Consider the following 17,979-nt stretch of genomic DNA (forward strand, 5'->3'; position numbering starts at 1 on the left):
ATTCGAAAAATTCTTTATAAGTAGTCCCTAGCTTGAGAAAACCGAATATCGTTTACAGGGACTTTTTCTGTCCAAGAAATGTAACCCGTTACTTGAGAAATCGGCCCTTATATCCCATATCATGTTTTATTCTTCGAACAAAACTGTTTCCTGTTTTAAAATTGATTTGTATAAAATGGGGCACCACTCAGAATTCGCTCTATCCGTTCTAACCGAGCGATCATCGAAGGCTCGTTCCCATACAGATGCAAAAGCACCTCCAAGGAACAGGACAAATCCTCACGCTGCCGGACAGGACGATTCAACTCATCAACGCGGGTGCACTTGGCTTTCAGCTAGTGTGAAAGTATGTGAAGACTGACTACAGAAATGATCCTGTGAAGTATAGTCTTAAATTTTCAGTGGCCAGCCATGGGCACTCGGTGTGCTGCCGGCTAGAACCTGTTGAGAATTATAGGCGTGCGTACACACAGCGGACAAAAATAGAACAGAATGCGTGCTGATAACACATTTTTGGTTTAACCATTGTTATTTTCGTTCGACTTTGGCCGAAAGGGAAAGTGTCAGCATATTGTACGTGGAGTATTGAGTTCAAATCCTACCTTTGGTGAAAAATTTTTTCTTTTTTAAATATAAATAAATATTTTTATATATGAGGAAAGCAATACAAAACTTGTGAACCTTAGATTGTAAAGGCATACATTCATAATCAATATTACAAATTAAATTCAAATCTTAAATTTGTTTCTTTCTTTAGCCTTTTAAAAAATAATAAAATTTTTTTATTTTTAAGAAAGCAAAACAAAACTTGTCAACCTAAGATTGGAAATGCATATAATCATAATAAAATATTAAAAATTAAATTCAAATCTTATTGATGCTCTTTATAAAACATTAATGATATATAAACCCCCCTCCAGATAAAAACCAGTTAATTTGTTTGATTTAAATTTTTACAATTTAATGTTAGTTTCGTTTTTTCCTATTTCTGTTGGTCTTTAACTTTATTGAATTTGTTAAGCTTGAGTTAATGATGCAAATAGCTCGTTTTTGTGTTAGTAATGTGTCTAATTCGAACTTCCATCTAAACATTTACAGGTTTTCTATGTGGGCGGGACGTAGACTCTGACGGAGGTATGCTAAGTGAACGCTTCTGTTGGAGATTCATATGCAGCTGGGAGCAGGAGCAGGAGCTGGAGCTGGAGCTCACATCTTCTGCTGGGCCAGCTCGTCGATGGTGCGGGCATTGGTGAGGGTCACCCAGAGTGGTGCCTGGATGTTGGCCAGCGAGTAGCTCTCGGCGGCGTCCAGGGAGTGCGATTTGCGCATGGCCGGGGATTGGGACTGCGGATCCCTGGTGCTACCACTTGGTTCCTCGGCTCCTCCTCCTCCTCCTCGCCGGCGATCCCGCTTGGATTCGCGTTTGGTAAAGGCGACAGCTGCCTCGCCGCCGCCGCCGCCTCCACTACTGGCAGCCCGGATCTCCTGGAGGCGACTGCGCCTCTTGGCCAGGCCAGCCGGATCGTCTCGCACACTGGCCGTCTTTCGCAGCTGCGGTGGTGGTACCACCAGCTGCGACGCGGTCTTGGCCAGCGGCACCTTTGCTTCCGGCTCCTCGTGGCGATCGACGGCCTGCCCCAGTTGCTGTTTGGCTAACTGTTAGCTCGAGGAGAAGGAGATCTTGTAGGAGGTGGTCTCCATTGGCGACTCGGGATTGAAGATCTCCGTCTGCGTCTGCTCCACGTCGCTGCATCGCTCCTCCAGCACAGTGTCCAGCTCCAATGAAGTGAAGCCCTGGCTTAGGCTTCGTTCAGGACGTAGACTGATAGCTCGCGACGGTCGGTAATCTGCGGATGGTTATGGGCACTTTAGTGAAAGTCCTTGGAGTATTTTTTGGGGCGAGATAGAATGGCAGAATGAGTGGAGGAGGATTCGCTGGTGGGGGATGTCTGGCTGGGATATCGAAGGATACACATTAAAAATGTAACGGATGTGCAGGTGTCACGCACCGAAAACGAGAATTTTGTGGGGTGGTGAAATGTGATTTACTTGCAGCGCACCTGATGTCGAGTGCCTCAAAAATAAATCATTGTCAAACTAGCAAAAGCATTTTTTTTCCCCCCATAAATTTAATAGTATGTCATATGTTTTAAAAGTGTCGTGAAGTAATAAGATTCTATGGTGAAAACTACGTGTTACATGCTTATAAATTGTTAAATTAATTAACCAACAGAGTCCTTGCAATTTAAGAACTTTCATTATGCAGTGAATAAGGAAAATAACTTTCCCTTTTCCAGTGATTAACTTAATTTAATTTCAGCCTTGGAAAATGTAGAGCAAATATATAAGGACTTGGTGAAAAGTTTGTGTGTGTGCAAACCAGAGCAGGGAAATTGGTAGGGACAGAAAGAAAATAAAAAACAAAGGCCTCGGCGGTGATGCGTAATCGTTTTGCGAAAATCGTATGGTACTATATGCCAAAAAACGCATGTCCCCATTTCGGGGGGTTTGGGTTCGCAAAATATACATATATGCGTGCTGTTTTTGGGACCAGAATGCGAAAACAGTCGAAAAACAAGTGTAGTTGGCGGTTTCTGGGGTTTTGTTGTCGTTTGTTTTTTTTTCGACCTGCGGTTATGTCGACCCCCATCACCACCACCTTGATCATCATCTCATCATCGCCGTGCGGAGTTGCACAGAGAATAAATGTCTCGGAAATCATACATACATATATGACTCAACTTTTACATTCAAGAGGGTATTACAAATTTATTGCAAGGGTAGTAAAAATCCCCGCCCACTCGAGTGGCATTAAAAAGTTAGCTAGAAAATATTTGTTCTGAAAGCCACACACCCTCGGAAAGAAATTTATGTACTTTAACATACTTTATGGGGCAAGGAATGCACCTTATACAGAGGGTATTAGAAAAATGTGACTGCATTTATTTTTGGTGAATTTTTGACGGAAAGCGAAAAGGGTGTGTTGGCTTTTTTTTTTTTGCGGAGTACCTTTCTATCCCAACCTGAAGTGCCAGCGGATTCACATTCACATTCACTCGACGCCCCGCGTTCTGAATGTGAAATTTACAGTTATAAAAAATGTTTCTGCGTGTTCGTGCGTGCATAAAGCTCGGAAATTCTCGCTCGACAGCGTGGCTTAGTGGGCGTGGCAGGGGCTTGGGTTTGGGCTTGGGGTTGTTGTTGGGTCATCGTGTGTCGCCATTCTAAATAAGCGGGCTAGCTTAGCACAGTAGCTACGGCTTTCCCCCACTTTCCCCCGCTTTCTTTTTTTTTTGTTTTTCCGCCCCCGCCCCTCCTCGCTTTCCCCCATTTGATTTTGTGATATGCAAACAGGGCTGCGAGCGCCCAAAGGTATGCTATGCAAATGCAAATGCAGCCAGGCTACTTCGCTTTCGCTCTGCCTTTCTCCTTGCGTGCGACACTTGTAAAGCAACTGTGTGTGTGCCCACACACAAGCACACACCCCACACACACACACACCGCACTCACACCCACGAGGGGCCACGTGTGGATGCCTTACTTTCTCCCAGTCAAGTTGTACTTCTTTCACTCAACTCACGTTTCGCGTAGTTTGCTTTTAGGGGAAACGTGGCTTCCTTTCTGAATTCGAATAAATTGAATCTTTTTGTTGTCACGATAAGAACTGCAATATTGTTGGGTTGCCTGTATGTCTCCATAGATGTGGAATTCACGGGAGAGACTTGGAGAAAGTAATGCCAACAATAAAAATGTTCGTAGAAATTTTGAACTAAATTTTTTTTTAAATTATAGGGAATCTCTGCGGAAAGCCTTTTAAAATACAATAAAAATGTACAGGATCATTTTGAACTTTCTTTTTAAAACTAACTAACAAAGCACAAAAGTTAAAATTATTAAAACAATTATTAATTTCTTTAATATTCACAAATAGTTCATCTATAAATGTTAAATTAAAAGAAGTAAGGCGCTTGCAAAATAAAAATTCCATATAAATGACCAGGTTAGTTTTTAGAATTATAAGAACAATACCTTAATAATCACAAATGATTCATCCAAAAATGTGAGATTCATAGGACTGAGTAATTTAAAAAAATATATACAACAACAATTTCAGGATGGTTTGTAGAATTATTGGATTAATCCTAAAAATCTTAAATATTTACAATTAGTTCTTCCATAAATTTTGAAAAAATAATGATATTATAATTTTTACTATTTACTTTAACAATGCTTAATTAACAAACAAATTAATGAAAAATCTACGCACTAAACATTAACTTTTTCTTTGCAAAATCCAAGAATTGTAAAAAAGTTATTTTGGATATTTTCGAAATGTGTGAACCTTTTTTAAGTGACCGATTTCTCCCAGTGTGACCTCTGGCCACTGGCTAATGCATCACGGGTCCTCGTTCGAGGGGTATTTTGCTATTGATTCTGCAATGGCCCCTGGCCACTGACATTGGCCACTCAGTTGGTGGCACAAGGTATATTTCGGACATGCGGGCTCTTAAAAAACAATGATTATGATGCTGATGATGTGTGGGGCTCTTTGTTATCCCTTTGTGAATTTTAACTTGCTTTTATGCAGGCAGGACAATGGACGACAGGTGTATTAATGACTACGGCATGGCACAGATTAAGAGGAAAAGTGAAAAAGAGATGGCGAGCGGAGTGTATCAGTGGAGAAACATGGGTGCAAATATAGTGAGAATGTGTGGTGAGGTGGGGATGCAGGATGCTGGATGCTGGATGCTGGATGCTGGATGCAGGATGCGATGCATTCGACAGTCTATCGAACTCATTCGATCTGCAAGTGTGGCTGCAAAACCAGAGAGAAAGGAAATAGAGCAAAGAAACGTTCTTCGAACACACATTACACGACAACATTCAAACTCACTAAGCCTATGTATTGGACTAAATCTGACCAGGCTGACGGCATGGTCCTGCATGTCGTAGTTCCGCCTCCTGTCCCGCTCCCGGGCCAGCTTGGCCCTCCTCCGCAGGCAGCAGATCACGAGGAGCGCCAGGATGGGAAAGCCGAAGATGCACGAGACGATCGGGATGACGATCGATTCGGGTGAAACTGCAATGAGAAATGCATAAGAAAAATCGGAGGGTTAGAAAATCACCATGGATCACAGTTACAATCGAAATAACTCACAACATAATACAATTAATAAGATATAATGATCATTTTGATGATATTTAGTGTGAATTCTATCTAGATAGGGGGCGTATTACTTTGATACGTTAACCTTTCTCTTCTTTAATTTTTCTCTCTTCTTATATTTGGGAGAGTTTTTATTATTGCTGTCTCGCTCTCAGGCAGAGTAGTTTTGAGCTCTCTCTCGCTTTTTTCTCTCTTTTCGATTTGAGAGAAGCTTTCAAAGAGAGGAATTCCAAGAAATATCATTCCTTAAAGTCAAATTTACAATATTTCAGGATAAAAATATCGAATTGATCCCTAGGTGTTTTTTTCTATATTCTTTCTTTATATACTTAGAGCTGCCCACTTGAATCAACGTTCAACGACATCTACCTAAATGTGACTAGTATTACAATTAAACTTTAAGTCTTAGTAAGCAAAAACTTTAATAACAAGAATAGCATTTGAAACTTAATTTTATTACATTCCAGGTAATTACATAAATGCATATAGATATTAAAGATAGTTATTTTAAAGAACAGCCTTTTTTAAAGTCAACTTTCTTCCTGAGGAATTATTTTAATGTTACTTAAAAGGTTTTTAAAAATGTTAACTGTTTAAAGATGGGTACTTTCTAACTGTACTCTCCTATTTTATCTAAATTTAAGACACCATGTAGAACACGACCGTTTTGCTGGTATCAGCGTACCTGACTCTATCTCACCTGACCCATCTTTAGGCAAATATTTTGACCCAAAATTTATTGAGCATTTCCTTGTCGTTGTAAAATGCCCATCTTTTTCTCCATGTCCGCCTTTTGCATAGTCCACTTAATCGCAGAACCGTACTCATTCGTGACCCCACCTTTTGCCCGACTGGACCCTTGACCCCTTGGCATCCTACGCCCGTCCTGTGACCTTGTCGAAGCCCATTATGACCCCACAAAAAGTGCCCCTGCCAAATGATGCACGAATGTTAATCGCCCGACTCTCCGGTCTGTCAACGCCCAAAATTGGAATTTTGGTTTGGGAACATATTTGCCTAATTGTTGTGGTTGTGGTCAGCCGCAGAAATGCCATCGCCATCGCCATCATCCGATGGTAGATTATTTATTTATATGTTTATTTTATCACAATAACCAAGTGCGGAATGGGTGGTTTTTATGGGCAACGCAAACTCATAATTCCGTAGCTCATCTCATCTCCGGTTCATTTGCATGGCCTCAAATTCGCCCGAAAGTAGGCAACATTTATCCGCACAGGATGGGGGGGGGGGGATGGAAACTGGAAATTATATAGAAGGGGGGGGGGGGGCATTGGGCTCCGGAAGGATAATGCTGTGCGAGGGCACGATGGTGGGTTGTATGCCAAACGACTTTTCGGGGGCGCATTCCTTTTAAGCCATTTGCATTTTCCTCCGCTAACGTTTCGTTTGCCTCTTTAATTTCGGCTCTCAGTCATAAACTAAGTCGAGGCAAATCTGCATCTCCCACCGCTCGGCCCTCAGCGTCCCTTATTCCATTAGGTATAATTAGCAAATACAAAAAACATTTATTCCCCAAACATGTGGACACGAAACATTTCTCAACATGTTTCGCTCCTAAAAAGTTCTTAATATCATGTACTTAGACTTTAAGAAGCGTTGCTCTTGAAGATACACGTACATTTCAGAGTCTTAAATACTGTTTTCAGTGTAGATATACATATAATATCAGATATTTATAGTTATGAGGCTTAAAACAGCACTTAAATTTTGAACTCAATATTAAAAAACATATTTGAAGGTACTGCAAAATAAAATAAATATTAAATATTTTTGTAAAATGTATAGAATCCCAGCTTGGCTAGAAGATTTATAGGATTAAGCTCAGGCTTGGGTAGAATATTTAAGCCCGAAACACGTGGCGGCTTCCATTTGTCGCTTTACATATTTCGCCAGGATCTGCAGCCCGGCCTGATCCACCTGGCGAACTCCGCCCACCATCCTACGCGCGACAGCAAAAACCCAATCCCCTGGCCCGCCGACCTCATTTACCATCCTCAGCCACTCATAAGTCACATCCACTTCCACATTCCACTTCCACCGCCACCATCGCCAAGCGTCCTTGCCAAAGGATGCTCTAATCTAAGCCACAAAAGCCATGGCCCAAATTTTGTTTGTCGAAAAAGTAGCATAAAGGAAACCAAATCGAATAGAAAGTGCCGAAATGGGAATGCTCTGAAAAGTTTTTTAAAACGCATTTCCTTTGTGTTATGTCTGAAAGGAATAAAGTTTCGAAACTATATTGGTGTTGATTTTATAAAACAGGAATCTACTTAAACAATTACTATATTGAAAGTATAACTACAATAAAATAAGCATATTTGAAGGAAGGTATAGCTGATATATCATATACATATGTATACCACTGTTTAGTTTAAAAGCTAACGAGCCTAATGCTGATAATTTATTTTTGAATTCATAAAAATATATTAACAATTTATGTTTATGTATAAAACTCTCATTATAATTTTAAGAATCAATGCAGAGCCTTTACTTCCAAAGTTACAGCCTCCAAATGTCTTTTTTAACAATCAAACTATACATAAATTTTTTGCTTAAATCGGATTCGCCACAAATAATAATGTATTTTTCAATAATAATTTTTAAAACAATTTAAAAGCAGTGGAAACAATATGGAATATTATCAGAACTTATTCAAGGCATACAAATGGGATAAATTCCGGTTGAGTGGTGTTTACTTTATCGACACGGGGCCAGCACTCCTTTAAACTTGGATAACCCCGCCCCCAGGGTAAATGGAGCACTCGTTGTTGGCCTGACATTATTCGATTAAATCCGAATTCGATCGGAAGAGCAGACGGGAAATGTTTGCTGCGGCGTTATCAGCGCCTCAGCTGGGTTTACTTTACTTAACTTGTACTCTGTCACCCGGACGAGGTGCTCCTCACGGAAAAGGATCCGGGCTTCTGGACAGGACCCTTCTGCTACTCCAGCTCTCGGGGAACCTGTGCCACTGAATCCAATTAACGCCTTCAAAGTGACAGTTCAAATTTACACAAATTGATGGCGCGGAGGGGGGAGTCCCGAGTCCTGAGTCTCGAGTCTCGAGTCCTTAGTCCTTAGTTCACTTTAGTTTGCTGCCACGAAGGAATCTTGAAGTCGCGGAGGGCGAAAAGGAGCAGATGCTGCTGGAGAAGGAGCCGCCATTCAAGCCGAGTCATCAGGAATCGTTTGATGCCAGAAATTTTCAATAAATACAATAAAAATAATGCCTCTTCCCCACTCAGGCAGACGTGCCCTTTGAATGGAAATTAAATGTTTGCATATTTGACGTCGACGGAGGAATGCGCTACAAACAAAGCCCATCGAAGGCAGAGAGGCAATATTCGAATGTGCGCAGCAAATGTACACACATAGTGCACCCGGAAAAATCGGGGACTATTTCCCAGATACATATTTCTTGTGAAAAAAGTTAATAGACAACCTGTTTTAATAGCTAAAATAATAAAAATTTATCTATATACTAAATATCTGTACACCCAGAAAAATAAATGAAAAAATCATTTTATATGATTCAAGAACACTCCGCTCTCAATTTTGATGTATACAGAATTTAAAGGTGTGAACGTTGTGGAATTAAAAATAAACAATGTCGTAAACTTTATACGCCATCTAAGCTTGGTTCTTGAACATTTCTAATGTTTATTTTTCGGGGTGTGTTAATACGTATAAAATAAATTTATCATATTTCCCAGTATATCTACCCACAATGGCAGTAATCTAAATTCTAAATATATGTAAACCCAGAAAAAAAGAACGGATAAATGAAAATCATATCATATCTTCCCACAATAGCGGTAATCTAAATCCTAAATATCTGTACACCCAGAAAAGATATAGGAGAAATGGAAGAATTTTTTTTCAAGATTCAAGAACAATCCGCTCTCAATTTGTATGTATACTCAGTTAATGGGAGTGAACGATGTCGAGTAAAAGCAAACAATGTCTTAATCTTCTTACCCCTTGAATCTTGAGCATTTCTTATCGTTATTTTTCTGGGTGTGCCAATGAGTATTAAGTAAATTTATGTTATTTCCCATTTGATCTTCCCACATTGGCAGTTTTGTGGGCTATTTTCACCCTATAAATATCTAATTCTTTTTCGAGTGTATTGACTTAACGGCACAGACAGATACTTGGGTACATATAGTTGCACAAAGTGATTTCTCCAGCTCGAATATATTCCCATCAAAGTCAACTCGAGCTTGATTGCGGTTCAACTCGAGGCAAGTTAAGTAGGAAATGGAAGTGGAAGGACGTGAGAGGACCAACTTCGGAAGATAGTTTGCATTTAATACAGCCCCAAAGTTTCACTTTGTTTCGGGGCTTCAGCTTACCGAATTTCGCCCGAATCAAAGTCAGTTTTGGTCTGTTGTTGACTGGACTTTGGCATAAGCTGAGACACTCAGGGTGACCAGTAAAATGTGGTTTTTACATAACCGTTTTTAAACTCAAATACAAACCATTCAAATTGTTAGCCAAAGTCCTTAAAGCCCTAAGCTCTCGGGCTTACACCGAATTCCTCGGTTCAATAAAGGACAAAAGGACGTCTTTGCTCCAACCCTTATAACACTGGTGAACACATTAACTTGATTAACTCATCAGAGGGATTCTTTTTATATTATAAATAAAAAAAAGGATGCGGTCGTAAAGAGAAAGTGAAGCTGAACAAAAGAAGTAATCAATTAGAATAAAGTAAAAGAAGAAAATGAGTATGGAGGCCCGGCATACGAAAAAATATATTATTTAGTCGGAAAAGCAAGAATTTTAATTAAAGCCACATTGCGAATTGATTAAATAAAATATGAGAGCACACTAGGGTTTACAAAAATCAATAAAAAGGTGTCTAAAAGTACGCAGTGAAATAAGGTTTGTCGTGGTTTGGGCTTTTATAAATAACTGTTGCCTACTTTTTGGAACCCTAAAATATTTATAAGCGATTTCTGTGAAACAAGTACCAAAACTGATGCGTTTAATTTATGTTTAATCGATTTGCCTTTTAAAAAAGTTTCATATAAAGGCAACAACTATTAAAGTAAGCTGATATCAGTAGCCCGTTCTCTGTGTATGTGAAATAAAGCGAATATTTGAGTATTGTTCGCCGAAAAACATCCCTCTTCGCATCTGATTGAAAAAACGAGAACTCCCCCAAAAAGCGAACAGGCATTCGAGTGTTTCGCTAAGTAGAATGCATTGTTAACTTATCAATGGAGCTGAAGGACATCTCATTCCTGCTACACCATTTTATCGGATGAATTTACGCACTTTTTGTTGGCGAAAATTGTAATGGCCAAGTTTTTTTTTCCCCCCCATCTGCGATTCTTTTTGTTTTGTTTTGTTTGATTTTTTTGTATTTTTCATTTTGCTGTCATGGACGAAAAGTTGTATCTTGTGTCGAACTGACAAGGTGGCAGCAGCTCGAGAGCCACGCCCACAGGCCATTCAGGGCGCTGACATTGACGTGCCTCCCATTTTCCCATTTCCCCAAAATAATCCCCACCCCCTCGCTTTTTGCTCTCGATAATGCTGCAGATATACGACTGATTGTAGTGGGAATTGGGGAAATGAGATGGTTATGGGCCTACAGACTCCACAGTCTGATAAGGCGAGCAGGAAAGTCGGCAATGTTGTCGACAAATTTCGCTGGCACCGAAGCCTTGGCAGTGGAATGAAGGAGCCAGTTCGCTTAATAAAGACCCCAGCCAAACACACACACAAAAAAATGTAATTTAATTCAATTAATTTGAAAAGAAAATCCACTTGATTTTGTTTAATTTTTAAACAGCTCCCAAACAAACCAATTTCGGAAGGGGGAAAAGCCAAAGTTAATTTTATATGGCAACATCTTTATTTAAAATCCACAGATCATTCCTTAAATATATATATTATATTATTTTCAATTATATATTTGGAACAAAAAAAAATAATTTTTTAACTGCGTATATATATAGAAATATATAGAAATCTCTCAAATTTAAGTAAAAGATTTTAAACTAAACAAAAAGTTGTTCAAAAGGAACTTATTGCTTATTTAATATCTTATAATATATCTTTCAATACAAATTGGTAGATATTTGTTTAAAGGAATATTTTGGTTGCGAAATCTTTTTAAACTTTTAAGCTCGAATGACGTAAACTTTATACGCCATCTAGGCTTGGTTCTTGAACATTTCTAATAGTTATTTTTTGGGGTGTGTCAATAAGAATTAAAAAAATTTATCATATATTCAAGTATATCTTCCCACAATGGCAGTAATCTAAATACTTAATATCTGTACAGCCAGAAAAAAAGAACCGAGAAATGAAAAAAATTATTTTTCATGATTCAAGAACAATCCGCTCTCAATTTGTATGTATAATCCGTTTTTTGGGTGTGAAACTTTTAAACAAAAGAGTTATTCCAAAAGATCTTAGGAAATTAAAACGGAATCCAATTGGTTGTATCATTTAAAAGCTACTAATCTACAAAGAAGTACTTAATCATATTTATATATAAATCTTTAAACCTTTTCTTAAAAAGAAAAACCATTACTTCTTTTCTACCTTTTCAACTGCACATACATTTTACATAAAAATCTCTTCAGCTTATATAAACCTTTTAAATCAAAGATTTCTTTAAAAAGGACTTAGGAAATTGAATCGGAAAGAAATTGAATCGGAAACAACATTTTTAATTCTTGCCCAACGAGTGTTTTTCCGACCAGAAAATTTGGGGACACCACTGAAGTGAATATTATTTATTTACCGTGCAGCCTTTTTTAAGACTCTAATTTGTGAATGGCTCGGGGCGCTACGACATTGGCGCCGGCTGCAGAGGCCCAGGAGCTGCCCAACCATTTTGCCCACCCACGACGACACACTTTTCCCCAACCCACTTTTCCACCACCCACATTCAACTGATGGCGACACTTGCCTCGAACAATCAACAGCTAAATTCGAGTGCGACTCTTTGCAATTACTGCGACTTAGACTTGTCTAATTGCTGAATGGGTAGGGGAGTGGCAATGGAGGGGGCTAGGGCTGGGGATTGGGATCTCTGTCGTGAAACTCTTGGGGCAACTTTCGGATTGGCCCAAGTCAGGCCGAAAGCCAGGCAAACTTTCGAAACTATAAAAAATAAGTTGACGTGGCAGCCCGAGAATTTGGAGGAGTCAATGCGGATAATGAGGACTTGGTTGTCAGTTCATGCAAATTAACGCCGCCAACGGGGCGACTAATTGGGATGGGTGTGGGAATGGATGAGGAGGAGGAGGAGGAGGAGGAGAAGGATCTGGAGCTGGAGAAGACTCCTGGTCTTGGCAGGGATCTGAGACTGGCACGCGACCTCGATGGCTGACTGACTGCACTGATTTGATTACCTCAGTGGGCCATCGCAGGGGCAGGAACTCCGGCCTTATCCGATCCGGCAAATGTCCCTAATTAACTTAGGGCCGTTAAGAGTCTTTTAATTTGGGGGAGATGCGACTGTTTACTGCCTTAAACAGTGACAAATTCAATCAGAGTTCATTGCTGATTAAACGTGCCTTGAAAGTTGGTAAGTACTTTCAGAAATGGTTGTTTTTTCAGATATGATTCAGATATGATTATTTATTTAAGAAATATATTTTAATTCTTCTGAATATTTTACGAGGTATCAAACCAAAAACTAACACTTTCTCACTAAATAAGGTTTTAGGTGCCTAAAAGTATGCAGTAAAAACAAGCATAGCCATCTTTCTGAAAGAATTCATTGTACTTCTGTGCTTGAAATATTTTGCAGCATACTTTTAGACACCTTAAATTAAATTTAAAGGTAATTTTCCCATGGATACGTTCTTGCTGACGAAAGGAATTACATTCTGTTCTGTTAAGGATTCACCACATCATCATGCATATTTAATTCGCCAGTTGCGCTTTAACAGGAAGTGATTTTGATTTCACATACTCAAAAATTCATGAAAATGCATAGCAATTAGCATTGTAATTACTTCCTTAAGTAGACGAACAATAAAATGCCCATTTGCCCACAATAAGAAATGCCATAAAATCTGGAAAATTGTTAAAAAATGTAAATGAACAAATTTTTGTTCACAGTTCTTTCAGTATTTATGACTAAAGTTGGCCCAGAAAGATAAAATGTTGGAAAATATAAAACAATATCTTAAATTCTAAAGTTCATGTGACTTTTTAAGGAGAATTGCCACACTTAAAAAAACCTGTTGTTCCTTACTTACATTTTTAATTCAAATTCGTTGTTTAAAAATGTGATTTTCATTTTATGATGTACATGTTTCCGAATCTTTTACTCGATTTCCATTTTCACAAACCTTAATATTAAGTATTAAATACTTAAGAAAGTAAGAAATACATAACAATATTAACTTAACTTTTTTTTTTTTAACAGATTCACAATAAAATGAAATTAGACATTTCTTAAATATATCGAAATCGGAGCTGGCCTGGTAAAAACTTTTAAAACTAAGTATAAATACATTTTGAGTTTACTTGAATCTAGTAGATAAGATCTAAAGATTAGAATCTAAATGTTCTTAATAATAATAAAGAACTCGCGTTTTTCTGCCAAGTAATATTAAATTTACCGAGATATTCAGAATTTTCCTTATCTATTTCTCGGTTTTTATTTCGAGTGTAGAGATATTTTAATTGAATTCAAGGAAAAATTTAAGAACTCACCCGTTGGGTAGACAACGATGGTCGTTGGGCGATTTTTGGTGCCGGTGGCGGCGATGAAGGTGGCCACCGTTTGGGCGTGGAATGTGGCCATGGTGCTGCTGGTGGGGATCGGGAGCGGTAGCGTGCTCATCACCGCCGTTGTCGAGGACTCAATGAAACCGCTGAGATTGCCCGCGGGCAGATAAACGTCCGTGCCGGCGTCCCCATTCCCCGCCAACGGATTGCCAGTGGCATTGGGGAACGGAAATGGGAATGGCTGCTCGGGCACATCCACCTCTGGCCCACCGGTCGATGGATCGATGTCCTGGCCCTGGGCCACGTCCGTCGCGTCGAGGGCCTGGAGCAGCAGGGCGGAAACGGGCAGGTTGGTCACGTGCTGGGCGGGATTGGCCCGGGCCACTCTGGCCAGGGTGCGTTTCAGCATGCCCCTCACATTCAGACTCAGATTCCCCGCAGATTCGTTATTAATGGTCTCCTGGCCTTCGCCTCCGCCTCCGCCTACGCCTCCGCCGGCTGATGGTTCCCTCACTCCTCTGGCGGTCATATTGTTTAATAATTTCGCAGCATAATCGTAAATTTCAATGAGCATTAGGTGGTTTCGCACTCTCCTTAAATCCTGAATCCCGGCTGCATGCAAGAGAAGTGTTGCTAAATGTTTGTCCTCAGCCGCGGATTCCGGTCACAGGACTCCGGACGAAGGACTCCGGACACAGGACTTTGCTAATTGCTTTAATGAATCACTTGGCCAAACAGAGTGTGTGTGTTTTTGTTGGGAAATGTGGGATAAAGTGGGTGAAAGTAGGGGGAAAGTGGAAGTCTCGGATGGCGAAAGTTTGAACAACCACGATTGATTGCGATCAGGGGTCACCATGGTGAAGGTTTCTGCAGAGGATGCAACCCATGGATTTACCGAAGCACAAATGAAAACCTTTCTCTTAAATATACCGCACTAAACCAAGAAATTCATAACTATTTTTGGGACTCCACTTCAAATAACAACATCATAAAATAACTAAAATATTTTGTAAATGGAATTCCGTACTCACAGATACGTTAGAAGAGGTTTTGATTAAACTATCTATATTTTCTATGCTACATTCCCTAAATATTTCAAGTACTCCACTCACATAGGCAGCTACACATAGCTTTATTCTGCCATATTTGATGCTCCATAAATTCCGAACCCTAAATCCCAACAATATATATTGCTGTTCCTGTCATCGTTGATTAGTCGGGATTTGTTAACGGGAGGACATGACTTTTAAAAACCCCGAAAGTGATGTAAGCAACTTATTTTTGGGGGAAAGCCCTCGACCTAAGCCCGGCTCCCGAATGACCGGCTCTTGACCTCCCCAAACCCATTGTCAATCCACCAGATCCCCCACTTTCAATACCCCCTATACCAATACCCCGCACTTGTTGGATACGCAAGAGCGCAAACATTGAATCGGCCAACCCTCGGCCATCAAGTGAGCAATCCGTTGGAGCTTCAGCTCCAATGGCACTTGAAACCGAATCTGCCGAGGGAGCGGGGCTATAGATGAATATATATCGGTGGGGGTATGGCTATGGGATGGTCGCCTGGGATGGAGAAACGGATGCGAATGCGAATGCGGATGGGGATCTGGCGGGAGGACACTTTGGCGACAACAGGCAATAAAAATATGTTAACTATTGCATGGGGCTCTGTGGACTAGCTTCATTACGACAAATCGAATTGAATCGAAGGAAGCGCCATTCTACTGCCACATTCACGTCTACATCCTCGTCCTCATCCACCTCCCTGGTCACCAGAGACCACAATTAAATGGCCAAGCACGATTCCTTATGCAGAGAGAACAATTTGATACTATCAAGGGAAAAATGTTGCTTTAGGCCTTCCCATAACGCCAAAAGAAAAGGTTTTCTTATCACTAATCGGGTATAATTCAAAGCTCTAAATATTCTAGCACCCCTGGATGTTCTTATGGGAAGTAAGTCCAAAAAAAACCTTATCACTGATCGGGAATAATTCAAAACTCTAAATATTCTAGCTTCCCTGGATGTTCTTATGGGAAGTAAGTTCAAAAAAACCTCTTATTACTTTCCTTAAATGGCTTTCTTAAAGCCTTAAGGCTAGGACTACAATTAACCTATTTTCTGATCACAAATTACACAGATAAATACTAGACTTTCGGGAATAATCGTTTTTACCGCTTTCTGATAATTTGTAATATATCTATAAAGAGAGTGACGATACCTTGGTGAGTATGCCTTGCCATAGATTTCTAACAATTGCAATACCTTTTAGTTCCTCCACGCAAATCCCTTTTATAGATATTTATTATTATATTATTATACGGAAATGGTTTCTTATAAAAGACCTGACTTTTTTCTATCTTCCTTGGGGGATAATTAATAAGATTACGGGAAGCACCGTTAAATAGGTTTTTCTTTTGGCTTTAAGGGTAATAATATTATAACAAAGGTATCTTGGGGAAGAAACCTGTACAAGTATTACAGGGTTGTTATATGAGTTATGTTTTTATAGCCCTTTTTGGGGGTGCCTTACAAAATCTTTATTAGCTTTAGGCTTGGCTTGGGTTTAAATACCCATAAATATCTAGAAACTCCTAATCGGATAATAAATCTGCGCTTCCCCCTTGGTTTTAATGGCAATACCGTTTCGCACTTATCTCTCTGCTGATATAGGAGCCATACTTTTTGAACAGTGTGGCTGGTTGGAATGCACGAACCGCAAACAGAAACTATCCCAGCGGGAAATGGAACTGCTGGGTACGGGGATGATATAGGATGGATGAATGGCTTTCCGGGGGGTTCGCTTGAGGTTCTAACGAATTGAGGATGGTTCCGTAGAGGGGGGGAGGGTTATAAAAGCGCGCGTCCTTCGGCGCTTCATGTGTCGATGCGATGCCCATTCAAATGTGAAGTATACTTTGTCACTTTTGTCTCAGTGAATCTCTGAAACTGTGAATCTGAGAATCTGGACAAAACAAGGATGGCACACACAGGAAAAGAAAGGGACAAAAAAAAAGCAGCGAACCGTTAGGAAGGATCGCGGAGCAACCGAAATAACTGTAATGGTTAACAACGGAATAACACTTTACGTCGTTTGTCGCCTGCCGTTCGCCGTTCGCCGTTAACCGTTAGCCTTTGGTTTCGTCCTTTTAACCGTTCGTACTTTTATCCGCGCCTCCTTGAAACCGCTTTTATCCGCCCTATCCGCTCCACTCGCGTCGGCAGTCCGCCTGCCTTTGTGACGCGCGCGCCGAAAGCGATGGGCTTTTATAGCCGCAAAATTTCCCCCATCAGCAATTTCCCCAAAAGAGAAAATGGCCATCTGGGTAAAACTCTCCCCTCTCTTGGCCAGCTGGAAATTCACAAGAAATTCAGAAATTCGTTATTTATTGTTCAAGTCGAAAGACAAACACAAGTCAATGCTTTTGTTCAGGTCGTCGACAAAACGGCCAGGTTCTTTAATTAATTCCGATTTTCCACTCACGAATTTTAAATCACTTTGACCCAATTTCATTTATAAACATTAAATATACGCCCACAACAAATGAAAAGGCTACAGGTTTGAAATTTCCAATGAAAGGTGCACAAAAGTATGCCACAAAATATTCTTAAAGACTATGTAAACGGCATCAAAACTTAAATCTGCTTAAGTCTCTAACCGATTTTGCGGTTCCCCTAAAGAATGTAATTTCTTTTTTTTAACCAACTTGATTCCAATCTCTCTTAATACAAATCAATTTCAGAATCTGCTGGAATTATGGAAGTTCAATTCAAATTGCTTAAATCGGTTGTGTCTGTAATAATAAGATACATTGTTTTTGTATCTCTACTACGAAAACAATTACTTTAAAAATATTTAACAAAATATTTTTAGAGCCTCTTTTGAAATTACAAATAATATATTACAGAAAAAGCTGTAGAGAGAAAGTGAAAATTGCAATTTTCGAAATGGATATGTCATGGAAATTATATTATTTTGCCTGGAGACTCTTGCCTGAAAACTCTACACAAAAGTTAAACCCTATTTAAGAAGAATTTTGAATGAATTTTCGATACCATTCTTTTTACAAATACTTCTG

The 17,979-nt window shown here is 39.7% G+C and overlaps 1 protein-coding gene and 1 non-coding gene across 2 annotated transcripts; both read right to left on the reverse strand.

Moving 5' to 3' along the window:
* Positions 1-182: 182 nt before the first annotated feature.
* On the reverse strand, positions 183-392 carry LOC119558420. Its single transcript, XR_005220190.1, has one exon. It is a non-coding gene; the product is annotated as a small nucleolar RNA U3 (small nucleolar RNA).
* Positions 393-965: 573 nt separating this feature from the next.
* LOC119557391 lies at positions 966-17,129 on the reverse strand. The gene is given in 3 exon segments (XM_037870135.1): positions 966-1,847; positions 4,898-5,083; positions 13,883-17,129. Coding segments are annotated over 3 exon segments (1,416 nt in total). The 5' UTR covers positions 14,472-17,129; the 3' UTR covers positions 966-1,206.
* Between the last annotated feature and the right edge of the window lie 850 nt (positions 17,130-17,979).

Source organism: Drosophila subpulchrella, chromosome X (genome assembly GCF_014743375.2).
Source record: "Drosophila subpulchrella strain 33 F10 #4 breed RU33 chromosome X, RU_Dsub_v1.1 Primary Assembly, whole genome shotgun sequence".
Classification (NCBI taxonomy): Eukaryota; Metazoa; Arthropoda; class Insecta; order Diptera; family Drosophilidae; genus Drosophila; species Drosophila subpulchrella.